General features: G+C 44.6%; 1 protein-coding gene across 10 annotated transcripts in view; it reads left to right on the plus strand.

Annotated features, from left to right (window-relative positions):
• Positions 1-6,351, plus strand: part of KTN1 (kinectin 1) — a 102,746-nt gene extending 96,395 nt beyond the window's left edge. For 9 of the 10 annotated variants that reach the window (XM_058566984.1, XM_058566983.1, XM_058566981.1 and 6 more), the window contains 2 exons: positions 630-750; positions 5,877-6,351. In XM_058566984.1, coding sequence (XP_058422967.1) covers positions 630-750; positions 5,877-5,881 — 126 coding nt within the window. In that variant the 3' untranslated portion in view covers positions 5,882-6,351. The remainder of the gene's footprint in view (positions 1-629; positions 751-5,876) is intronic. The other variant, XM_058566989.1, reaches the window with a different exon arrangement.
• The last annotated feature ends 19,735 nt before the right edge of the window (positions 6,352-26,086 follow it).

Genomic DNA, 26,086 nt, shown 5'->3' on the forward strand with positions numbered 1-26,086 from the left:
ACAGTGCCTAGCACTTAGTAAGAGCTCAGTATAGGCTGATTGTTATTTTTACTGTTATGAATGTGCTCTCATTTGGTGCCCAGCACATTTTTTTCTGAAAGGAGAAATGAATTTATATCTAATATTCATAGATTGTAGATTTTTCTCTTTGTTGCCTAGTGACAACATTTATAACATAGCTTTCTTTGGTGCAGACTAATTCGCACCACTAGGTAGCAAACACTATTTCTCTACGTGGTTTTTGTCGTCGATTTTCATGCCATTTTTCAGCTTTTTCATGTTTGTGTTTAAAATAACAATAATATATTTTCTCAGGGGCCGGCCCAGTGGTGCAAGCGGTTAAGTGTGCGTGCTCTGCTGCGGCTGCCCGGGGTTTGCCGGTTCGGATCCTGGACGCGCACCGACGCACCGCTTGTCGCGCCATGCTGTGGCAGCGTCCCATATAAAGTGGAGGAAGATGGGCACAGATGTTAGCCCAGGGCCAGTCTTCCTCAGCAAAAAGAAGGGAATTGGCAGATGTTAGCTCAGGGCTGATGTTCCTTGCGAAAAAAAAATTTTTTTTCTCTTTTTGGCTGCAAATGCCCTTTCCTTGTGTTTGGAGGTCTTCGTCACTTTCATCTTCTTTTTAGGAGTCTTCTGAGAAGGAGACAGTGTCTGTAAGTCTAAATCAGACCGTGACACAGTTGCAGCAGTTGCTTCAGGCAGTAAACCAGCAGCTCACGAAGGAGAAGGAACACCACCAGGTAGCAGGTGAGGAGAACTCAAGTATGACTGTCTGCCTGTGGGAATTGACACAGCGTGTGCTGATGCACGTGTGGTGTGCGTTTGCCGTAGATACAGGAGCTCTCCTTGCCCTGGTGGACGTGTTCCCTCTGTCTCTCTCACGACCTCCAGGTGATAGCTTTAGCTTTCTTGGAGTTTTAGTTCCATCTTGTACGTATTTTGGTCTTGTAGCTTGGAGGGGGAAAAAATACCTTTTATTGACCTTTTTATGAAGCAGACTCTCTTGTAACTTGTTTACTTAGGTTTTGTTCATTGCATCTGCCTCTTTAGTTTATCCTGATCTTAGTTCCGGTGAAGGATCTGTGTTTTTTTTTTTTAAACGACTTGGTAAAATAAAGTGACTGTAATGTTTTTACTCAGGTAAGATGCTAAACTGAAAATCAAGTCATCACAATTTCTTTAAATTGGAAGCTTTATTTAAGTTTGCTTATAGGTAGTCAAATCTATTTTTAACTCTTGAAGTGAGAGTCTTAATTGAAGATAAATAAATCTATTATTAACCAAACCATATTATGAAATTTTATTGCTCGTATTACCTGGGAAAGGTCAGATTTGTTGGCATTTAAAAATGACTTGTATTTCAGCTGGTGAATGCACATTGATTGATTAATTCCTGGGTTTTACTTGTTTTAAGAATGACTTAAGTCATACTGCTTTGGGTAATTAGGATATTCTGATATGCACTGAATACTTCAGATATTCTTCTTTTGAAGCTGTTTGTTCTAAAATAATCATGGTGTCCTAGAGATCAGTGGAGTGGCCTGTGCAGCACAGAGGGACAACTCATTGCTGAAGAGTCCTTTCAGAACTCATATTTCAGCCTCTTTGGGCTGTACGAAGGCCTCAGGATGGTTAGGGGTCCTGGAAGAATTCGAACAGGTCGCCATTTGGGTTACGGGGCATTCTATCTCACCTTCATAGAGCGATCATCCTCTGGCCTGCCTTAGCATACACTCGCCTTTAAAATGCTGTTTCAGACCAGTTACTTCTAAGAAGACTTTCCACATAAACCCAGCTTATTCTTTTAACCTGTCAGCAAAAATAATTATACTTTAATCTTCTGTCTTTGATAAGCTCACCTCTCAGTTGCCTGGAGTTAAACTTCTGCCACGTTATCTCCCTTCCCCAGCTTAGAAAATAGCCTTGCTTCCTGCTTCATGGGGAAGATCTGCTCCCATGTTTTCAGCCCTACTATCTTCTTTCACACAATCCTTCTGTTCAGTCTTGAAAACATGCTCAAATATCTTATTTTAACTTTGTACTTCCTTCAGGTTACCGTTCTAATTTTTTTACGTGACGGTCTGACAAAGAATCTTAAAATAAGAAACTCTTCACACAGTATCTACTTCTTTACTTGCTGTTAAGGGCTCTACTACCCTGGAAGCACTTCTCTTCCTGCAATTCTAGTGAAACCATTTTTTGCTGAGGTGATTAGTGATTTTCTAATTGCTAGATCTAATACAGGCCTTCCTTTTGCATTATAAGATACTGAAATACTTAGGAAATATGTTAAGTATGGTGAAGTCGGTCCATAGGCCTTTGTGTTATAAGGGAAGGGCTTTCTTTCTGAGAGCTTAAAAGATTATGAGGTCGCCTATTACTGCTTGCCTTTAGACCTCATCAGTAGTATTTGTCCAGCATCTCAGAGGTGTCCTTTAATGCTTTTTCTTCTCAAACATGTGGTCTGCTCATGTTAAGCCTTATGAATCATTTTTATGTTTGCTGTTTCCACATTTGCCTTAATCATAGTAAATTTGAGACATATACTGATCATTGGTAACAACACTTTTATTTTTCATATTTTTTTCTTTCTGATTTATCAAATTGTAGTAATTTGTTAAAATACATATAGCCTGGCAACACAGCTCAAACTGGACTGTTGTTTGGCAGGCAGCTCCCCTAAGCGATCACTCAGCATTCTTTTGTAAGCTGATGAACATTAGTCCAAATTTGGCAAGTGACACGGTGGTGAGCGTCAGCAGTATATCATGAGGGGTAGAATGGATGGTGTGAAGACAGAAGTCCACCAGATGCCTGAGCGCTCGTCCCTCCAGAACTCTGTCAGTGCTGACAGTGATAACCCTCCCACGGATCCGTGGGTTCCTGCAGCTCCTCTTTATGCCCTCTCAGTGTTTGTGTTACCCTCAGGTTTTTAACTTGAGCCATCATTTTTGCTCAATATATTCTCCCTCTTGTGAACTCTTTTAAAACTACTACTGGATGATTAAATTGGAAATTTAATTTCTTAATCATCAGAATGTAGGTAATAGGTTAATATCTGATGTCAGGAAAGTTACTTCTTTTTAGTATATATTACAAGTACATATGAATTGTTTAAGATAACTCTGTAAGATATTCAGTAAGGGAAAAGCTGTTTTTAAAAGACAAAAATGAGAGAGATGGTGTACAATAATTTAGTTTTCTAAATCCTAGTACATAGTACTTAGCATTGCTCTGAGCTCTAAGGGTAGGGGTGTTTATCTTACATCTTTAATTTGTAAAACCTTAACCTTTCTTTTCTTTTGGAAGTCTTCCTATCCATCTCCTAACCCTCTTCCCCCTCAAAAAAAGAAAGCTGTCATCCCCTCCTCCCCCCGCCCTTTTTTTTTAATTAAGGTAATTTTTTGTGGCTTTGGACTGGCAACATTAGTATTTTATGGGATAATTCTTTGTTCCCAGATATCTGCTTCTCCTTATGTTCCATATATGTGACCATGTCAGAAAACTTCATTACCCCAGTGTCTCAGTCTGTTTCGGCCATTATAACAAAAGTCCCATAGACTGGGGGGCTTAAACAACAGACATTTATTTCTCAGAGTTCTGGAGGCTGGGCTCCAAGGTCAGGGCCCAGCAGACTCTGTCTGGTGAGACCTGCTTCCTGGTTTAAAGACGGCCGTCTTCCCACTGTTCTCACATAGCAGAAGGGGTGAGGGAGCTCTCTGAGGTCCCCTTTATAAGGGCACTAATCCCATTCAGGACAGTGGAGTCTTCCAAAGGCCCCACTTCCAAATACCATTACATTGGGGTGTAGAATCTTAACATAGGAATTTTGAGGGGACACAAACCTTCAGATCGTAACAGCCAGGTTCCCTTACCTTGGAGCTAGTTTGCAGGATCCTGTGTAGGGAGGATGATGATTTTAATAGCTGACACTCATGAGTATGCCTCTAAGCATGAGCATGCTTCTAACATGTGGTCGTTTATTTAATCTTCACAGCAACCCAGTGCACTAGGTAGGTAGGTAGGTAGGTATTGTTATTCTTAATAATTTTTTTATTCCTGTTTTAGAACAGACCCAAAGAGGTTTAACTTGCCCAAGTTCACTAGCTAGTAACTGGTTGAACTGGGAGTTAAATCAAGGTGGTCTGTGTCCAGCACCTGTGCTCTTAGTCAGGACTTTTCTTCTCCCTAATCCAGGTACTCTCCTCTCTGATGCTTTTTGTCACTGCTTTCTTTTCTCCTCATTCTGTCTGATCCCTTGTTGCTGGCCTCTTATAGTTTCTTCAGTCAGTTCTGCCTTTTTCCTAAAGTTGGTATTTGGTTTGTCAGTAGTGAGTTGGAGAGGCTCTTGCTGTTATCCAGAAAAAAATAGAGGTGCAGTGTTGTGGATGTGTTTGTATGTATGTACTCTCCCTCCTCCCTTTGATGAGTAGTCTCTTATGGTGCAGTTATCTCTTGTTTCTGAAAGAAGATTCTTTTGTAGTGCTATTGAAGTGATAAGAGTTAATGTTCCAGATAAAAACTAGCTTTTATTTCTACACTTTACACTTGACTGTCATGTGGATCAGGTTTTCATTTTCTTTTTTTGTGTGTGTGAGGAAGACCAGCCCTGAGCTAGCATCCAATGCCTATCCTCCTCTTTTTGCTGAGGAAGACTGGCCCTGGGCTAACATCTGTGCCCATCTTCCTCTACGTTACATGGGACGCCACCACAGCATGGCTTAACAAGCACCTGGGTGTGTTGGTGCGCACCCGGGATCCGAACCGGCGAACCCCGGGCCGCCGCAGCGGAGCGCGCACACTTAACTGCTTGCACCACCAGGCCGGCCCCCAGGTTTTCATTTTCTGTAATGTGTTTACATAGCGCTTCATAGTTTAATGTACCAGTGGGTTATGTAAACTTTCTGATCAGCTGTTAATCTTATTTTAATTAGAGAACGTGATAGCCAATGATAACTTTGCTTTCTAACTAATTGCTTCTTTTCCACTCAAGTTTTTATTTTGAAGAATTTCACACATAAGGAAAAGTTGAAAGAATAATACAACGCACCCACCTTTACCTGCTTCATCTCTGTGTATGCATATACGTATTTTGTTGATGTCAAACCATTTGAAAGTAACTTTTCATGAAGTAACTTTTCAGCTATCATGACATTTTATCCCTAAGCACTTGAGTGTGCATGTCCTAAGAGCAAAGACATTCACTTAGAAATCCATAGTACCATTATCACATCCAAAACAATAAAGCAGTAATTCTATAACATTATCCAGTATTAAACCTGGATTCAGGTTTCTCCAGTTACACCCAAAAGATCTTTTTAGCTAATTTTCCCCAACCAGGATCCAATCAAAATTCACATGTTGCATTTGGTTAAGTCTTTTTAGTCTCTCAAATGGCTTTTGAAGTTTAATTTCTTTAGTTATTTTATTTGACTTGGAAAGCTTCATATGACCTCAGAAAATCTCTGTCTAAAACTTAAATTCATGTGTGGCAAGTTGTAAATTTCAGTCTCTGTTCAATGCTACTCACTCACCTTATTAGCTTTACATTCTCTTGAGTAGAACTAATAAAAAATGGATTCCCAGTGTTGTTCTCTTAAGTGTTTTATAATAGGATTTAAAAATTTCTACATTATTCTCAGTTTGGGCTGAGGTTTTGGCTCACATATTTTAAAATTCACCTGAAAGCTTCTTCTGAATCCTGAGATTTTTCTCTTGTTTTTGATTATCATTAGTATTATTTGCTTTGGTCCTCGTTGAAAGGGCCATGCTAGATCAAATGGAATATGTACTTTTGGTGTTTGACAGATGTCTTCTGATTGCCCTTGTTTCTTTGTTTTAAAATGAATATCTTTCTTTCTGATCTTTTACAGAGTGAAGTAATTGGGAAACTGTTCATTCAAGGATAACAGAAGGCATTGTATTATATTTTGCCAAATTAAAGCCTTATTTATGTTTTCACCCTTTCTACTTTGTCAGAAACACTGAACAGAGTTTTGTCTTTTCTAATCCTTGTTAGACTACTGATTTAAAGAGAAAAAAAAGCCAACTCTGTAGACACCTTCAGAGTTTAGTTTTATAATAAAACTGTTTGAATAATTAGACCTTTACATTCCTGAAGATAAAATAAACATGTAATCTTTTATTTTACGCAGTAAAATTATTCAGAAGATCAAAAGTGGTAAAGACAATGTAAAATTTAACATTTTAATACTGATGTTGTACACTGTTTTACTTAACATTTTGGGGAGTAACTGCCTCCGATATCAACTCAAGAAAACACTTTTTTGTTGCTAATGTAATCGGATTTTGTAATGGTGTCAGCAAATAAAGGGATGCTTATTCAAACTTGTTCTAATTTTCATTGAGTTTGAACAGATTTCATTAACACTACAAATCAACATAATTTAGAACACAACTATTAATTGCCACCTTTGCACAAGGTAAGATAGGTATTGTTGCTCATATAGCTTCTCTATCTGGAGCCCTGGGTCTTCCCTGTGGTTCTGTGCGTGTAACCTGTGTCCAGAAGTGCTGTGGGTTGCAGAAAGGATGAGGCAAGTATTTTGGGTTTCGGACTTACCAGCCCCATTTCAGGTAGAGGAGCTCTACTTTACGTAATAATAATTAACTTTTAGTTTCCTTCTTGTCAGGCACTGTTACACAGTTTACACGTGTTATCTTTTTTGTTGTTGAAGAAAGTTTTTTTTTCCCTAAATAATTGGATGAAAACACTGAGCCCTTAGGATGCTCCATAACCACTGACAAACATCTTGTGCCATTGAGTATTAAAGTATCTGGTAGGCCATACGGGGCCTCCTTGCTGTTTCAGTCGTGCTCCTACCGTGGGGCCTTCCCACGTTCTATTCTCTTGGCTTGCTCCCTCACCATCTTGAAATTTGCTTAAATGTCACCTTTCTCATCAGGTCTTCCTTGACCATCCAGTATCCCCCTGCCTCCCTGTCACCCCCCCCCCGTTTTTGTCTGTAACATTTATAGTCTTCCACTGTATATACTTGTTTACTCCCCATGCCCCCCAGAAAGTAAGTTCCATGAGGACAGGAATTCTCTCTTTTCTTCTTTGCTTTATCCCCAACCCTGAGAAAGTGCCTGACACTTAATTGTGCTCAAATATTTAAATGAATGAATGGATGAAATTTATTTTTATAGCTTGAGGATTATCTAAAGTGGTGCCTCCCAGCCTTTTCACCTCACAGCACATGCACCAAATAGTATTTCTAAAGCATATTGAGAAAAACTGATGAGGCTGCCCATGGCCGGTGATGACCGGCCTGGGGGCTTGGGCCGTCCCAGGCCTTACCTGGCTGCTTCAGCAAACCGCTGGGATATTAATCTGAGTGCCAGATATTGTATCATCGTCATCTCTCTCTTTTTCCTTTGCTATTATTGCCTGTAAAGATACTCATGTCTCTTTTGAAAGCAAACAGGAACTCCACCTTCTACCTTATAACCTCTTCTTGCTACTCTCCTCTCCCTTTAGAGCTTAGTTTCTCAGAACAGTTGTGTAATTGTAGTATTTTTCAACCTCCTTGTATGTTTGAATCTTAAAAAAATAAAATAATTTTTGATTTTTGCCCCTCCCTCAACATCCCAACCAAATAAAGACACATTCATCTTTTTGCCTTTGAAGTGGCAGGAAGTTCACAACATTGCCTGTTTCAATTTGGGACAGTTAGAATTGTTGATGGTTACTAAATTATTATATTAAAAGTTATATTCCTGTTCCTTACATCAATTTGTCCTACTTCCTTACTCCAGAATCACACAGAAGCTTATCTCACTGCCATTCGGTTATTCTTCAGATATGCCATGATTTCTCTGTGATCTCGAGTCCATTCCCCTCTAGGTTCAGTGTTCCCAGGTCCTTAGTTGCCCTGGATGATGCAAGGCCAGACTAGCCTACTGGGCTCATCCATCCCCAGCTGTCCACCCTTGCCCAGTGCATCTAAGCAGGTCACTGGGAGAAGAAGGGAGCATCAAAAGAGAGGGAGTCCTGTGTCCTCAGTCTCTAGTGGCTTCCCTTGCCACCACTGCAGCCAGTTGAGGCAGGAAGCCCCAAGACTGTTTCTCAGACCGGGGAGAGCCTGCAGGGAGTGAAGAAGGACCAGTGGAGTTGGGAGCAGACTTGTTGATCCCCCGAAAGAGAATGGAGAGACGTGGAAGGGAGGAGTGGGGGGATGCTTGTGAAGCAGGCTGTACCTGGAGGTCAGTGACTGTAAAGCATCCAGGCCTGAGCGCCTTGCAAATGTTCACCCTAGCAGCAAGAGGTCGTAGGGGGTGCACCTGTGGGCGGTAGCTGTATTGCCCACAGAGAGTTTGAGCCAAGGCCAGATTTTCCATGTCTTGCATCCCATTGCAAACTGCTGACAGGCACCTGCCACACGTGGACCTGCCCCAGCTAACGTGTATAGGAGAAGCAGTGACCACAGAACACGGCTGCAGTTGCACCCTCAGTGGAGTAAAGAGATGTTTATCCTTTGACCCCATTCATCATCGGCATCCCCGGAGAAGGGAGGGCAAAGGAGGAGTTCAAGAACAGACTCCTTGTTGCTGCCACTAAGGGCAGTAGTCAAGCCTGAGCAGCGGGGAGGTTGGAGATGGGTTATTAAACTGAGCTGGACTGGACTCAGATTAACTGAAGTTACAGGACAGCTATGAAGGTCTGCTTAGGATGTGCTTAAGTGAAGGGGGCAGTGCCACAGAGTGTGGTTGAAGACCACAGATGGGAAAACGAGACCAAGTCCAGGCTGTTCTGCCAACTGGTTGATAGATTTTTCTTTTTCTTCTTGACTCAAGTTTTGTCATTTATGCGTTCCTCGAAAATTGGGCCATTTCATATTCGTTGATGGCATTCTATAAGACAGCTAACACATACCACTTTTACAACGTATCACATGCCAGAGATTTTTAAAGCACTTTACTTACATTAGCTTATTTAATCCTCATCAGAATTTATTGAGGGAGTGCTTTTATCATCATCTCCATTTTATAGAGAAGGAAACAGGCACAGAGAGGATAATTAAATTGTCCAAGGTCTCAGCTACTAAGTAGAGGAACCAGGATTCCAACTTTCAACTTAAGCTTTCTGGCTTGATTCCGTTATTCAGATTCACTCATATATATATTCATATATATATGTGTGCATAATTATATATATAGTCCTATAATTTAAAAAATTACTGTGTAGTTTCTTTTACCCTGATTTTTGTTCCCGATGTTAATGTGCCTTCTCATTTTCTCCTGATTATACTTTCCAAAGGGTCGTCAACCTCAGTGGTTCTCAAAAATGTGGTCTGCGGAGCCCTTGGGCATCTCTGAGGCCCTTTCCAGGAGTCTGCAATGTCCAAACTATCCTTTCACAATACTAGAATGTTATTTGCCTTTCTCGCCGATGGTGCTTCAGCAAGAATCAAAGCAGTAGCTCCAAACTGTGTTAGGAGTTACTGTATTTTCACCACTGCTCACTCCCAGTAAAAACAATATCAGAGTCACTTAAGAATATCTTTTCTGATGAGATCGGTAGTGATATTAATGAGTGTGATTTTTTTTGGTATGTATAATGAAATGTGTCAACATTTGGAAGATCTGGATAACTCAGAGAACCAATATTTTCCAAGTGACCAATGCACAATATTACAAAATCATGCCTAGGTAAAAGATCCATTCAAAGAGCAAGATAAACTAATGAATTTTAATGTATCAGAGTGCAAAAAGTTCATTGATAGGGTTTCAGACTTCCTCTTTTTTTCCTCCCCAAAGCCCCATAACATAGTTGGATATGCTAGTTGTAAGGCCTTCTAGTTCTTCTGTGTGAGCCGCCCCCGGTGGTGTGGTCCACGACGGGAAATGAATCTGAGTAGCTGAAGCAGTGAGCGCGCTGAGCTGTGGCCACCAGGCCATCAGGGCTGGCTCCACCAACTTCTTGTCTTTAAATCTAATTCATGTACTTTCAGTTCTTCTTGTTTTCTAATAAATTTATTTGAGGCTGTAAGTTTTCCTCTGGACTTCTTTGTATCCCACAGATTTTGATAGTGATTTTGTCTTTCAGGTTTTAATTTTTAAAAGAATCATAAATATTTCAACCATAAAGAAAATCATGGAAAAAACAGAAAAAAACCTATGTACCCCACTCAATATCAAATATTAACATTTTGTCATATTCACTTGAGTTTTTTTTAATAAAAGAAAGAAAACATTAGGCACAGTTGAAGCATCTTACATATCCCTCCCTGATCCCATCCCTCCCTCTCCAGAGGTAGCCACTGTGCTGAAGGTGATGTGTGTTATTTAATTTTATGTTGTTATACAGTTAATACACATGCGTGTATCCAGAAACAACATGTGGTAGTGTTTTGCATGTTTTCAAACATTATGTAAATCGTTCTGCCGTTTGCTTTATTTGTTCAATATTAGCTTTAAAATCTATACATGCAGCTTTTATTCATTCATTTTTAACTGTGGGTATTTTGTACATTCCTCTGCTAAGGGACATTTAAGTTGTCACCAATTTATAAATATTTTATGTAACTTTCATTTTGAATTCCTTTAAGCTGAGAGACTTTTTGGAGTGCGTGTTTGTGTTTTTTACATCATGGATTTTTATATGCTGTTTTCTAATATTATTGCATTTGGGTCAGTGAACATGACCTGCATGACACCAATTTCCTGAATTTGTGGAGACTTCAGAAGAAAGAAAAATTATAAACCAAAAAAGAAAAAAAATGTAGTCTCAGTTTAGAATAAAAGGTTATCAGCAAGAATGCTAAGCTTCGGCAGGAAATGATTTTATTATGTGAAGTAGTTTGAAAATTCAAACTACTTCTGATTATTGCCCTCTTCAGTTGGAAAATGAGAAAGAGTTGGGGACGTTTCTCTTCTGGTGATCTCAGGAACCAGGAAGCAGTCGAACAGGTGGGGAGGTTTCATGCTCCTTCACCCAGAGCACCGTCCCCTGCTTTTGCAATGAAGAAGCAAGCAGGTATGAGTTTCTGAGTTAGGAGCAGGTTCTTCCTGAGCTACTCAATACAGAGGTGTTGGGATTTCATTCAATGCCAAGTACAAAGTTTCTATGTATCTGCTGAATGCAGGATTCATGTCAAAATGTCTAAAATGTGGGTTGTTGATTTAACCCATAGATTATAGTCATAGGAAATGGAAGTTCACTTACGTTGATGCGTTGTGTTGATAATTCCATCACCACGTAAAACGTGCAAGCTCTTCAGCCTTGTGCATCTCATTTTTCTCCTTGCTAGCTGTGCAAGTAAAACAGAAATGTGGCTCTAGTAAATTCTAACCCAAATGCAACAGTGCATGTTCCTCAACAATTCCTTTGTTGCCAAGTGTATGCTCAATATTTGTAAATAGCCCAAGCAATCGAAAAGAATGGATATTTTCTATTTGTTAAATTCAGATTTGTTTATTGATACATTCCCACGGTTCCCAAATTGTGCTTCCGGTTCATTAGGTCTGGGGTGGAGCTCAGGAATTTGCATTTTGAAGTTGTTCCAAATGATGCTGATGTTGCGGGCTTGGGGACCACAAAAATCATGCTTTATGGTTTTCAATTTGCTTTTCTTCTTTTGCAGTTTCTTCACGGGTTCTTGTCAAATAAGAGTTCTTGTTTTCAAACATTGCTAAATATTTACTAATTATTTTATATCATTTCTATAATTTTTACAAATTTGGGGAGGAAGAGAGAGATTGCAGCGTGTGCCCGCCACCTTGAAAACTGAATTCTCCCCAAATAAGCCTAAAAAAAGTAAAGTGCTGATTGGTGGTTTTCTTCGTGTTTCTTGATATTTCCTGGTTATGCCACATGAGGAGTATTTTTTAAAAACAAGGTTGTCTTAAGCTTAGCTTTTTTCCTCTTTGGTGAATTTCTTTACGTGCTCCCCCCCAAGCCTGAATATGCAGGAATGCTATTCTCTCACTGACCAATGATATGATTTTTATTTCCTTGAAGGAAGAATCAGTTGGAATAAAATGAGATGAGAAAAACATAAGTTTTTCTCCGTTTTGTGACAAGAACAGGCTGATTTCTGCACTCAGCAGTGTGAGGACAGTACAGAGACTCAGGTGTGGAGATTCAGAGTCTTTGCCTTGATGCTCCCTTAGGGGACAGTCTCTACAGACTTGGTCTTCTGTTAGACAAACATGTCCAGTCAGATGCAACAGAGCTTTTTTCTGACAACCAATCTTGGTAACTTTTTGGCCATAACTTGACCTATTTTGAATAAACTAACTGCATTTCCCACCCCACTTGCATAGAAAATATAAAACTTTCTCATATGTACTGAGCAACTGGTGTTAATATTGTGAGTAGCCTTAACAGACAACTGGCCCCACTCTCCAGTCACTCTCAGAGTGGCTTAGGAGTGACTGAACCATTTCATCACCTTAGAATATGTCACCCAGCACCCTAGAATACACACTTAGCTTATCTCACTCAACTTTTTAACTGGATTATGGCTGATGCCCCTATACAGCAACTAATTAGTCATTTACTTGGGGGCATTTTATGAATGATAATAATAATACACAAATAATGGAAATCATAATAATTACAAACATTTATTGAGTGCTCTTTTCCAGGTATCATGCTGTGTGGTAGATGCATGGTTCATTTTGCTACTGATTTACTTTGGAAGGTTATTGCTGTGAGAGTCTCTTCTCTGGAGTCTTGATAGAGCTTTCCAAGGCCCAAGTGGAGTATTTGGTCACACGAGGACTAGACTTTCCAGAAACTGACAAGGCAAGGAAAAGGATTCTCTCCTAGAACCTCCAGAAGGAACACAGTCCTGTCAACACCTTGATTTTTATACCAGTAGGATCCATGTTGGATTTCTGCCCTCCAGGACTGTAAGAGAATAAATTTGTGTTGTTTTAAACCACTAGGTTGGTAGTAATTTGTTACAGCAGCAATAGGACACTGATAGAACCACTCCTGGCTGCGATTTCATGTCTTCTGTGCTCTGGATGGGTGTTCCTGCCTGTTCAGTGGCGTAGACCAGCTCTGGCTGGGGCCAGCCCAGTGGCCTTCTCTGCCGTCACGGAGCGGCACCCACACCTCCAGTGAGGCCTGCCCTCCATGCCCCTCCACGTCTGTCCTCTTCCAGGTGCTCTCTCAGCCCAAGGTATTCTCTAGAGTGACTTGACCTCATTAAAGGTCATCCCCTGGTATAGTTAATCACTCTTTATATTAAACTTTCCTTTCTCAATTTTTGTTCAAATTTTCCTGTTCAAGTTACATTAAAATTTCCCCATCAAATCCCAGGTTCTCATCCTCATGCTGCCCTGTGCTGTCTCACTACTGACTCAATCTCCTTGCTTTCTTCTCACCTGAAACTTCCCATTTCTCCCTCTGGAAACCCTTTCCCTCAGAAGACTGATACCCCTCCTCCATTCTTTAAGAAACGTCTGCTCCCTTGAATCTCACGCTATCGAGAAATACTGCCTCTCCTCTCTGCCATCAGCCATGCCCTCCTCGGCACTCCTCCTCGTTGGGGACTTTCCTCTCTGGGCCGTCACAGGTGATTTGAACTTCCATGTGATCTCCACCCAGGGTTCTAGGCTCTCAATTCTCGGACCTTGACTCCTGTAGAGTTTCTTATGGCTGCTGTAACAAATTACCACAAATTTAGTGGCTTAAAACAACACAGATTTATTCTCTTACAGTTTTGGGAGCCAGACGTCCAGAATCAATTTCACTGGACTAAAGTCAAGGTGTTAGCAGGATTGGTTCCTTCTGGAGGCTCTAGAGCAGCATCCATTCCTTTGCCTTTTCTAGCTTCTGAGGCCTCCTGCATTCCTTGTGTCACTCCAACATCTTGCCTCTGTTGTCACATCTTCTGAGTCCTCCTTTGGCCGCCTTCTCGCCTCTTTCTTATCCGGGATCACCTGGGTAATCTAGGATGCTCTCCCCATCTCAAGATCCGTAACTGAATCACATCTGCATGTTCCTCTTTCCACGTAACATAACATATTCACGGGTTCCAGGGATCAGGACTGTCTTTTGGGGGGTATTATTCAGGCCACTGCAGCTCCAGAGACCTTTGTCTCTTTCACTCCTGTGACTGCACCTTGAACCTTGTTGTTATTCCCCACTATTCTGCCCTCTGATACGACCTCCTGTTATTCCAGATCCCTCAGCCCCTAAACCACACTGCTCCTGTCACTTGCCCTCATGGAGGCTTTAGCCTATTGACAGTCTTTTTTTTCATTTATAATATCTATTGATTTTATTCCTTTCTCTATGGTCTGTCATATCTACATCTCTTTTGTGAATATATTAAATTCTGTTACCCCATATCCCTCACAGATGTTTGGCAGAGACCTCCAGATCTGTGTGATAGTATATTAAAGTGGAAGCTTATGTACATAGAGACCAATTGCAAAGCAGGGTGGGACTCCAAAATATGCAGGGCCCTGAAAATGGAGATGGGGAAACCGTAGTGCTGCTGTGAATTCCTGCATCCATGCTGATGGCATAATGGTTTCAGAGTTAGAATCAGCTGAGGACAAGGGAAATTTTCAGAGATTGCTATTATCGTGCTGTGAGTCCTAACCCCACCAAGGGGGTGACACGGGGATCCGCCATCTCCCTCAAGAGGGAGAGGCTTCAGTGGGACCATCTCGAGAGCTTGTAATGCATCCTCTGTATTTGGAAAACAACGTGGACTGGTAACGACCCCTCCTGGAAAATCCAAAGGCTGAGAGATGGCTGCTTTGATGGTAGGTTAGGGGGAGGGGCCGTGCTGGACAGCCTGCAGTACCCACAGTTTTCAGAACAAATCCATTATGTGGATGTCTGCCACGGACAGACATGAGCTATGGGAGGGAGGAAGCCAGTGGGATTGTCTTGGACTCTGTCCAAAAGGACCATCTGGAGGGTGAAAAGTCCTCAGCAGACGAAAGCGGAAGGTACCACCAGACGGCTGTGAGTTGAGGGGGTTCAGCAGCAAGTTGGGCTAGAGATGTTCTTGCCCTCGAGGGAAGTGCAGGCGAGAGATCTCCATGGCTGGTATGAAGGACTCAGGTTGGCAGAGCCACACCCAGGAGCTCAGATCCCAGAGTCCGTGCTTGGAGGAGAGCTGTGCAGGAGGGCGCCTGACCCACAGCATGCTGTGTGGTGAGACAATCTGCTCTTAAGGTTGGCCACTGAGGTTTATTAGTTACCACTGAGTATTACAGTCCTTTAGCAAGTTCCCACACACGGCATAGCCAGAGGGCTGTGGTGAGAAAAACGAGATGACGTGGGAAGTGCCTGGCACACGTGGGTCCTCAGTATTGCCGACCTCTTCCACCCGTGGTAAGCTAGATCAGCCCTCTCAGACACCTGAGAAGGGCTGGCACGTGTGCTAAGGGGTGTCTGTGGCAGGGGACTGGCCCTTGTTGCCAGGAAGCCAGTTTAGGTTCTTTGAGCACCATCTCTCAGCCCAATTGACTGGTTTGTCTTTCTTATTCTTTCTAATTTGGGTTCCAATGTTAGGGTTAGCTACAGATCTCAACAGGAAGTAGCATCTTGATATTGGGCCATATCAAGTTTAAGCCCATTCCTTCTTGGCTTCCCTTCCAGGGTGGTTTTTGTTTGTTTGCTTTCTGGCTTGCTTTTTGGCTAGGAATAAAGGCCCTTCCCTAAAGATATGGGTATGCTACAGTGTGTTTATGGAGGATGTGTGACTTTCATTCATTCAATAGGTTTTTATCGTACGTCTTCTAGGAACCAGGCAGAAGGTCTGAGGCTGGGACACAGCAGAGAATCAGAGATGTGATGGTGTCTCCACAGATCTCAAGAGCCCACGGGGGTTTCAGATTATGGAAAATTCAGTGGGAGAGGCACCGAGTCAGGTCAGGGACAGCTCTCAGGAGGACACGACGCCTCAGCGAAGGCCTGAGGTGGGAGGTCCAGGCAAGACGGGGGTGCAGGGTGCGGGTGGCAGAGTGAGGAGGGCGGGGCAGGAGGTGGAGGAGCGGGTGATGGAAATGTTAGGTGTGCTCCCACCTTTGTTTGGATGGTCCCCCCTCCCGTTGCCAAGCAGGTACTTGAAAATGGTGGCATGATGGTCCTGTACACAGAATTTCATTCATAAAGCATTTCTGAGTGAGAACCAGTGCATCAGTCATGACATTCATTTGTGTATTGTGAGTAAGGAGTTAAGACTTGGCTTCAGTATGTCTTAGCTCCGGCCGCTATAACCAAATACCAGAGGCTGGGTGGCTTATAAACAACAGGAATTTATTTCTCACAGTTCTGGAGGCTGTAAGTCTGAGATCGGGGTGCCAGCATGGTGGCGTGAGGCCCACTCCTGGGTCGCAGACTTCTTGCTGTGTCCTCATGGAGGAAGGGGCAGGGAGCTCCCTCGGGCCTCTTTTATGAGGCACCAATCCCCTTCATGAGGGCTCCTCCCTCAGGACTTAATCACCTCACAAAGGCCCCACCTCCTAATGCCATCACCTTGGGGTGTAGGTTTAAACAGATGAATTGGGGGACACATTCAGATCACAGCAAGCATCATGTTTGCTATGAAACCTTCCTGACTATGTGACCCAAAAGCCATGCCCCACCTCCTTCTCCTTTGCTGCCTCCCACTGGGGGCTGAAAAGCCAAATACTCACTTGCAGCTAAGGGTGGCATGTAACCCAGATCCGGGATCTGAACTATAAGTCGAAGTTTACAGGAGAGGCTTCTGGGGAAGCAAAAGCTCTCTTGATTGAAAAAAAACAAAAGAAAAGGAAAAGGAACACACGAGCTGGCCTAGTCCTTTTGCTTTTCCTCTTTTTGCTGCCTTGAACGCAGACACATTGTGGAAGATGTAGCAGCCATCTTGTGGCCATGAAGGGCAAGCCAAAGGAACTGCAGGAGAGTAGACCCTGACATCATTGAAACCCTGACCCACCCCCGCAGCTTCTCACCTCCAGACTTCTGAGTATGTAAAAAAACGCAAAAAAATGAAAACCAATTTTGTTTAAACCACTAAAGTAATTTGCAGCCAAAATCACTAACTGTTACACTACACTGGGCAGAATCTAGTAGTCATTCCTCTGAATTCCCTCTGGTGTTGCAGTCTTCCATTCGATTATCACTGAGTATTGATTATTTTTGATTTGTCTGTCTGATCTTCCCAATACTGTGAGCTCCTTGGGGTGAGGGAGTATCTTCCCATTTTGGTGACCCCAAAAGCTAGTAGGGGGCCTGGTACATAAGAGTGGCTTAGAGCTTGTTAAATGAGTGAAGGACCGACTGAGCACTGAGGTCGTGTGGGGGACGGTGCAGGCGAGGAGACACGAGTGGCAGTGAGAGCAGCAGAGACTGTAGTCGGGAGAACACGGGCAGGAGGCGATGAGAGCCTGAGCTAACGCAGGCCCACGCAGATGTGAGAAGGGGGTGGCTCAGCAGTTATGGAGGAGGCAGAAGGCACAGCGCCTGCGACGGGCTTGGGGAAAGAGGGAGGGGGAAGGGCTCAAGGATGGCCGAGAGCTCCTCAGTGCGAGGTGGGCGTGGGCGTCTGCTGGTTTTCTGGTCGGGTTCCTCAGACTTGTTGCTGCCTTAGGCGCCTCCTCTGAAACATTGGGCTAACACTAATATGCACTCCTAGGCTTGCGGCGGCAAGTAAATGACTTAGTGCGTGTGAATTACTGTAACAGTGCCTGGGACATTGTAAGTGTTCCCCACGTGCTATCAGTTGTCATTGTCATCACTCCTGGGGCGGGAGGTTGTTGAGAGAGAGGAGAGGGAGGGTGGTGGGCGGGGAGTCCGGGAGGAACGAGCAGGGAGCTCCCAGCGTGACTGTAGGATGCTAAACACTGCCTCATCTCGGCCCCTGGGAAGAAGGACTCTGTTTGAAGTGGGACTGAAAGTAATTTAATGCGCTCACGAGGAATGGGATTAAGGAGCCTGCTTTTATTCAAGATGTGTGTCAACTGGTTATGCTGCTTTGATTATTGTTTTAACATGTTGCAGGAGCTTGGGCTCAGAAAGGAAGAGTTGAGGACACTCATTTTTAATGTGAAGAATTGTGAGCCGTTCTGGGGCACAGGAGAGTCTCAGGAGGGCTGTGCCTAACAAGTTTCTGAAACAGAGAGGCCCGGCAGCGAGAAGCACACAGGAGGCACGTGCGCGGGCCGTCGGCCTCCAGGCGGTGGAGGCTCCGGCGTGGTTAGGCGGGGCAGAAACCACACTCGAGCTGCTGCAACCGGGGCCTGTTATGAGGTTGCTTGGGGACAATGACAGAAGCCCCACTGATGGCCCGCCTGGGAGGGTCAAGTATTTTACACATATTGCTTTAATCTTCTTGGTTCCCTGCAAGAGTGGGATACTATTACGCCCATTTTAAGGATGAGGAACCTGAGGATTGAAGAGATTAACACTTCCAAGCTCCACCGACCAGGAAGAGGTAGAACCAGGATTCAAACCAGTCTGGCCCCCAAGACGGCTACTCCTCGTCTCTCCGCTGCAGCTCTGACAGCGCTGCTCAGGGCGTTCAAGGTGACGAGTCTGCCTGTGTGTGCAGGAGGCACGTCTTAGCTTATACTCAGACGGAAAGGTCACTTGCTGCCAGAAAGAGCAGAGTCTGAGCTCTTTATCGTGACTAAGTCATGGGCAGAAGATGGAGGAACCAGGGAGAGACACAGCTATACCTTACAGAGGAGACACTTCATGGGATGGTTAATTTTTTGTCAACTTGATTGGACCAGGGGGTGCACAGATATTTGAGCAAACATTATTCTGAGTGTGTCTGTGAGGGTGTTTTTGGATGAGATTAATATTTGAATCAGCAGACTAAGAAAAGCAGATTGCCGTCCCCAATGTGGGTGGGCCACATCTAATCAGGTGAAGGCCTGACTATAACAAAAAGACTGACACTCCCCAGAGTAAGAGGGAACCCCTCCTGCCTGACTGCCTTTGAGCTGGGACACTGGATTTTCCTGCCTTCAGAATTGCATTGAAATATCAGCTCTGCCTGGGTCTCAAGCCTGCTAGAGACAAGAACTACACCATTGACTCTCCTGGGTCTCCAGCTTGCTGGCTCACCCTGCAGATCTTGAGACTTGTCAGCCTCCATAATCATGTGAGCCAATTCCTTACAATAAATCTTTCTCTCTCTCGCCACACACACACACACACACACACACACACACCCTGCTGCTTCTGTTTCTCTGAGAACCCTAATGCATACATTGCATTGCCTTGCACATATGCAGCCACAAGTGGTGGTCAAGCCAGAAAGTACCTTTCCCTTCAAATTGCAGTAGAGAGAGCCTATATCTACAGTTATACGTGGACTTGGAGCAAATATTAGTTATTCTTGCATTTAGTATTGAGGACGCTGGTTCCAGGACAGGAGCGAGGCACAGGGCGAAGTGCTGCTGTTCGGACCCCAGGGTGCTACCCCCAGACGCCCATCACAGCCCCTGTGAGTGCTCTACTGCTCATGTGGGCGTCTGCTGCCCAGTGCCCCAGCACAGGGTGAGGAGGGAAAGGAGCAGGGCCTGTGTCACACAGAACAGAGTCTGCATCAAATGCAAAACCAAAGAAAGGAGACCTGTCCTCGGCCACACCTGGCGAAAACTCCATCAATTCCTGGCAAGGAGAGACTGGAAGTTAATATGCATCAGAGTCCACCCCACTGTAGATTATTTATCTTTTGTTGTGTCTAATTCTGATTGTCAACTGTAATGATAGTAATAATCATCGTGAACATTTATTGAATGATTGCTGTGTTCCAGCTGCTGTGCTGAAGTATGTCATGTCATTCAACTCTCACACTAAAGGAAGTCAACTCTACTACTGTCTTATTGTACAGATGAGAAAAGTGAGACTCAGAGAGATTCATTGACTCGTCCAAGATCACACAGCTACCGAGAGGCCCAATCCAGCTTTTGCCCGGGGAGTGCGACGTAGAGCCTACACTCTTAGCTCGGTTCTCTTGGGTGAATGTGGTTTGTCTGGTTCTTTTGGCTGGCTTCAGAAAGTTCTGGAATAGGATGGTGCCCCACCTGACAACTGCAGTCAAGATTTTTTGTCCAGCCTGGGCTCCCAGGTGCCTCAGCCTGCCTGTCAACTGCTGCCTGGCCCAGCTTGTCCTGACTGGGTATGCTGTCTTTTTAGCCGACAATTCTCACCAACAGCAACGTTTGCTGCCTCTTAGGATGTCAGCATTGTAATCAGATCACTTCCAAGTAACCAGGCTTTGGTTGCAAATCCTTATTCTGTCCTTCAAGCTGTGAGACCGTGGGTAAGTGATCTAAACTTTAGAGCCCCAGTCTTCGCACCTGTTAAGCAGGGATTCTAGCACCTTCTTCATAGGATCATTGTGAGGACTGAACGATAAACAAGGGTCAAGCATATGACACCATGCCTGACACTTAGAAGGTGCTCAGTGAGTGTCTCCCGGAGCACAAGGTGTCACCTCTTGGTCCTGCATCCGTAATCCATCATCGGCTAACATGTGGAGGCATCTTAGGGTTTCTCAATACCTATGAATGGAACCCTTTAGTTCAGTCTCATAGACATGTGTTGAGTGCAGATATGATGGTCTCTGATTCCCAAGTGTCCCTGGCTCCTGGGGGTGGGTCTGCAGGATGGACCCTTGGTTTCTCACAGGTCTGAGAGACTGCGGGCGTGGGCTGGTGGGGCTGCCTGGAGGTTTTGAAGGAACTGAGACTGCCATGGAGTCTTCTGCTTGCCTTTTCAGGGACCCGAGTACAAAATCGCTGCCCTCACTGCAGAGAAGCATGCCCAGGCTCGGTTGTGTGGCTGATGTCTCGCATCCCAGAGTCCGAATTTTGGCAAGTATCCTCCTACTGCGCATCCTGGAGGCGGCAAGGGGGCTCTCGCTTTCAGCAGTAGGAAGGAGGCGTCAGGATCACGCAGTTTCTGTAGTCCCTGATTCCCCTTTTTACTTTCTCCCCATTTGTCGTCTCATGAGACCTCAAGGGACCTTTGATTCTTGACTCCTCCATGAAGCAGAGACGGGGGCCAACGCCTGTCATGAGGGCTGCTGGTGGCTCCTGTCTGTCAAAGGCGTTTGCTCAGGAACAAGCTGTTTGCCTTTCATTCTGGAGTCTGCTTGGTCCAGGTGCCCGAGCTATTTTTAGTAGCCGACTACTGGCATTACTTCCCACCATCCCCAAGCAGGTCTCACGAGCCTGTCATTGTCCTGAGCCTGTGTGTGTGTGTGTGTGTGTGCGCGCGCGCGCGCGCTTCATAAGCTTGCTCAGTAGATAATAAGTCTGATTTAGAGTCTTAAAGGGCTCCCTACGGATCCTTCTGCCCTTCTTCGTGACCACTGGCTCCTCCTTCTCCGGCAGGGGATCAAGGCCTGGAGGAAGAGAATCCGTTCTGAACGAGGCCTGGTCTGAGCGTGCTCTTCTGGTCGCCCCTGGGCGCCCGGCGGGACAGACAGACTGTCACAGCAGCCGCGGGAGCGCCCGGAAAGGCCTTCCGTGGGTTTGCGCGGGGCCCCAGGCTGGAGACGGCAGCTGCCGGAGGCGGGAGGGGCCTCTTGCCGCGCCAGGGTTCCTCTCCTGCAGAAGTGAACTGTGCGACAGGCCAGGAGCCAGGCCAAAAAGGGAGCGAGAACTGAGAGAGAAGGAAAACTGAAGAAAATAAAGTAGATTTAAGTAGTTATAGCAACATGTCTCCCAGTTAGAGGCAAGGAAGAAAGGCATCGCAGCAGGTTCGGAAACCACAAACGGGCGTCTCGGGACGCGGGAGCCCCTCCTCCGAGACGCCGCTCCCAGCGCGGGGCGGCAGCGAGCACCCCGCGCCGCGCAGGCGCCGCCTCCCGGCTCGAGGCTCAGCAGTGCACGCGGGACTCCTCGGGCCCCACCGCGCTGCTGCCACGCGCGGAGACGGCGGCCGACGTCCAGCCGCCGGCCAGAAAGGACGCAGCGAGGCCCGGCGGCGCCGGGCTGCAGGGGCGGGCGCGACTGCGACGCCGCCGTCCCTGCCCGGCTTTGGTCAGCAGGCTCCAGAGCAAGGCCAGCGAGAGGCGCCGGGGCGCCAGGGCGGCGCGGCCCGCATCGCAGCGGCTACGCCGGGGGGCGCTCAGGGGCGCGCAGCCGCGCAAGCCCGAGAGCAGGATTCTTCCCCCCCGGCCCGTTAGCGCGCCGGCGCTCCGGGGGCTCTCCGTGCACGCCACGTGTGCGGTCGCCAGGGGGAGGCAGCAGACCATGCGGAGAAGCCAGCTGAGTCTTGGAAGGCGAGGGTGTTTTTCTTGTAAATGATGCTCAGGGGTTTAAATAGAAAAGCAAAGGTTTGTATTAGGGACTGGCTGCCATTCTCGGCAAGGTTCGATCTTGTACTTTGGGTGAACTGTTTCCACGACGGCATCTTAGTTTATCATGAATCCTTTTGAATAGTGGGTATCGCCCAACGAATCAATGGAAGACACTTAAGACTAAGCATGGACTCTTGCTCATTGTTCTCTGGCTTCTTGCCTCCTGTCTCCATTGTTGTCAGCTCTGGTTTCGTTAAGGGTCGGTTTCTCCTCCATTCTCTCCACTTCGTTCAGCTGCAGACCATGTTTGCTGGTCGCTGAGGCAGCTAGTAAGGCATGTTTCTGTCTCTTCCCATCCCTTTAATGGTGCTCTCTCGGGCTGGCCCGTTTGTATTGTATACAGACCATTCTATGGCTATTTCTAGGTCATTCTTACGCCCATTTTTCTTCCTGTAGTGACTTGTTCTCTTCTCTTTCCATTCTTCTAGAATTGTTCATATCCTTCTGCTAGGTGGAAAGTTGGACTAGAAGTTCAAGCCCTGTGAATACCACTTACTAGCTGGTTGACGTTGAGCCATAGCAGAATCCCACTGAGCGTTTGTATCAGGGGTAATTATAATTTCCGGGTTTACCATCCAAGTACAGCGCTATTTATTTTGTAACCCATATTAGTCTGGCTCTTGCCTCTGCTGTTCCTGCAGAATTATCCAAATATTTCATCTTCTCTTCCATGTGCTGTATGTCTGGGGTCAGTCCCAGACACTCGTGAAGAAGTCTCCACCTGTGGCATCTGCTCTGTTCTGCCAGGTGCAGATGATGCCCCAGCCATAGTAGATCCTGCTGTGGCTTCCCTGGAACCAAAGCTACACGTGGCTCTGTCGCCAAAGGGAAGAGGGCTCTCTTCCTTTGTGTTACCACCTGCTAGAGGGGCCTCTAGGCAGTGTTTGAGCTTCCCGACGTGATAGAGCTTACAGTCATCTCCGTTGCCTCTCTGTCACATTCAGGACTGGCTGGGGGTGGGTTCACATAGTAGCCCCCACACTTTGATCTTGAGAACCTCTATTCTCCTTTGACAACCAGGGACCAATCAGTTGTGCTGGATTCCCCCTCCCCTTAGGGTGAGGCCTACCTTTCTGCACCCTTCTGAAAACAGGCTGTTTGCCAGACATAAAATTTTTGAACTCACCAGGGGACAAATCTTGAATTCTTCTTGAGAGACTTCCCATGCACATAGGCTGTTGTCAGACCTGTCCCTATGGCTCCTGAAAATGTCTGAATCCCAGTGGTGGATAATGGGAAACTCTGGCTGAAGATGAGATCTCTGTTTTAGTTGAAAAACGTCACCACTGTCACCATAACTATTGTCTCACCCAGTCTTTCATGGTTCTCCTTCCTTCTTCCACATTTCCTTCAGTCTCTGTCTTTCATTTTCAATATCATTATAATGTGTTCAAAATCTAAGGGGACATGTCAAAAGGACATGGGACTTGCTTAACAAGGCTCCACTAGCCAAATTTGGGACAACTTGAGCATCAAAATTAATAATGATAGTAATGGATAATAACACATTGCATTAAAAAAGAATCTACCAGTCTACATTTATACTAAATAAAATGGGAGGTGGGGGGGAGGGAGGAAAAGCCCTTCTTTGTAGAATGCCAATTCTTCTGTAATAAATACAGAAGAGTGATAGAACTGTAAAACCATCATTTTTCAACCACCATAGTAATAATTAATTCAGATAAGAATGATTAATGGATGCTAAAACCATCGGGTGAAGGGTTGTTGGGGAAGAGCATATTCACACAGTCTCAGACTGTCAACCTCCAGATTACTTACTAATTACAAAGGGAAAAAGGTACTTTTATGATGGAGAAATCTGGCAAACAGCATCACCAATAATGGACAAGTCGACATCATGGCCGACTTCGACACATGAGGAGACTACCGCCTGTGTGGGATTCTTGCCAAAAATGTTGAGCCTGAATCTCATCAAGAAGAAACAATCAAACAAATCCAAATTTGGGGACATTCTGTGAAACAAGTGGCCTGGATTCTTAAAAAATTCAATGTCATAAAAGATAAAATGTCTGGGAACTATCCCAGATTAAAGGAGATTAACAAGACATTTCAACTAAATGCAATGTGTGACCCTGGATGGGATCCCGGATAGTGGGGGAAAATCAGACTCTAAAGGACCCTATTAGGACAACTGAGTAAATTTGAATATGGACTGTAATAGTATTATATTAATGTAAGAAATCATAATTTGTGTAATAAAGGAAAATTAAAATGAAATTAGGAATAAAATGAAATAAAACATTAATTTTTTATGCATGTGTATTTCAGAAAAATAATCTATGTTTTTCTAAAAGTCTCCAAATTTTATGGGCTGGTAAATAGTCCTGTGATCCTTACTTGCTCCTTTTCTGATCTTCTCTCTTAATTTTCTTCCCTTTATTTTTCAGTTAGAGGGATCTCACAAAGAGAGGGAAAATAATCCAGACATGGTGGTTGGAAGGCCACCGCTATTAGCTGGTGTTTCCCTTTGGGACAATTGCAGGAGAGCCACGGCCTTTGATGAGGGGGCACTTCTGCTTTTGTTGGACAAGTGCTTGTATAGCACTGGTTTGGGGAAGACATTTTTACTTCCTTTGGGTTCTAAAAGTTTGCTTATTTGAAAAACACAGCATTTCCTTTCTTTGCTCTTTCTAGCTCCATACCCAGGGCAGATGCCTAGAACAAGGGAGGCTCATAAATGGGTCACATGGATCCTGTGGCTCCTTGGACTAGACCATGGGCAGTGAAGCCTGTAGTTCCTTGCCAAGAGGAGAAAATTTGTTGCTATTTAAAAAAGTATTATCATTATTACTATTGTTACTATTAGTGTTATTGTTATTTGAGTTTGTGGGAGATCAAGATTTGGCCACCCTGAAATATATCTCTTTACCTTGATTGTTTTCTCTGACGGACATTTGACCTCCCCCACTAACTGCCTAAAGAATTTGACATAGAAGATCTGTTCCAGGAAGGAGTTACTATCTGATGGCTGTAATATAATGTAAAATAGGTGTTACAATAGGAAAGGCATCAACAAGCCCATCTTATCAGAAATTCTCTCTCTCTGGCCACATTCTCTAGATGGCCCTGCAAGGAGTTGCCAGACAGACATTTACACTTATAAGGGAAATCTCCATTTGTAAAGGTATCTCCCTCTCTGTATTGGGAAGAGGGGGGATGACCTCATTTCTAGAAACTTATCAGTGTGGAAGGTGAGGCCTTAAATCTGCATAATATACTTACTCTGGTTTACTGTGCTTTAGTGGTAATCTCCTGTAACTGACTCCTCCCACTCCCAACATCCTCTTTTGTCTTTAGCTGAAGATGGTATTTAAGACGAGAATCTCTGCAATTGTGTTGAGAAACTCAAGTGTCCCTGCTTTCTCCCACGTATACACGTTATTAAACTTGGTATTATTTTCTCCAGCTAACCTGTCTTGTTAATTATTTGGCAAGCCATAAGAACCTTAAGGGAAAGGGCAGAGGGGGATTCTCCCTCTTCTCCCACAAGTTCTAAAGGTCAAAAACCCTGAAGAAGCGTAACCTATCCAACAATAGATTTGGGAAGAATGAGTAATTATGTAAGGACAGTCTTTCCTGCCAAATACAAGCTTTTTCTTGGCTTTGGAGAAGTTTCTTTGGTTTTGTTTTTTGAGTTAGGAGATAAATTGAATCTGATGCCAGGAGTATTTCAGAGAGAGGATCATACTGTCAGAGCCAAGCCCCAGGTGGGGGGGATGTGGACAGAAACCCCAGAGAAGTCTGGGAGACCCCAGAGCATG

This window comes from Diceros bicornis, chromosome 24, assembly GCF_020826845.1.
Source record: "Diceros bicornis minor isolate mBicDic1 chromosome 24, mDicBic1.mat.cur, whole genome shotgun sequence".
NCBI lineage: Eukaryota > Metazoa > Chordata > Mammalia > Perissodactyla > Rhinocerotidae > Diceros > Diceros bicornis.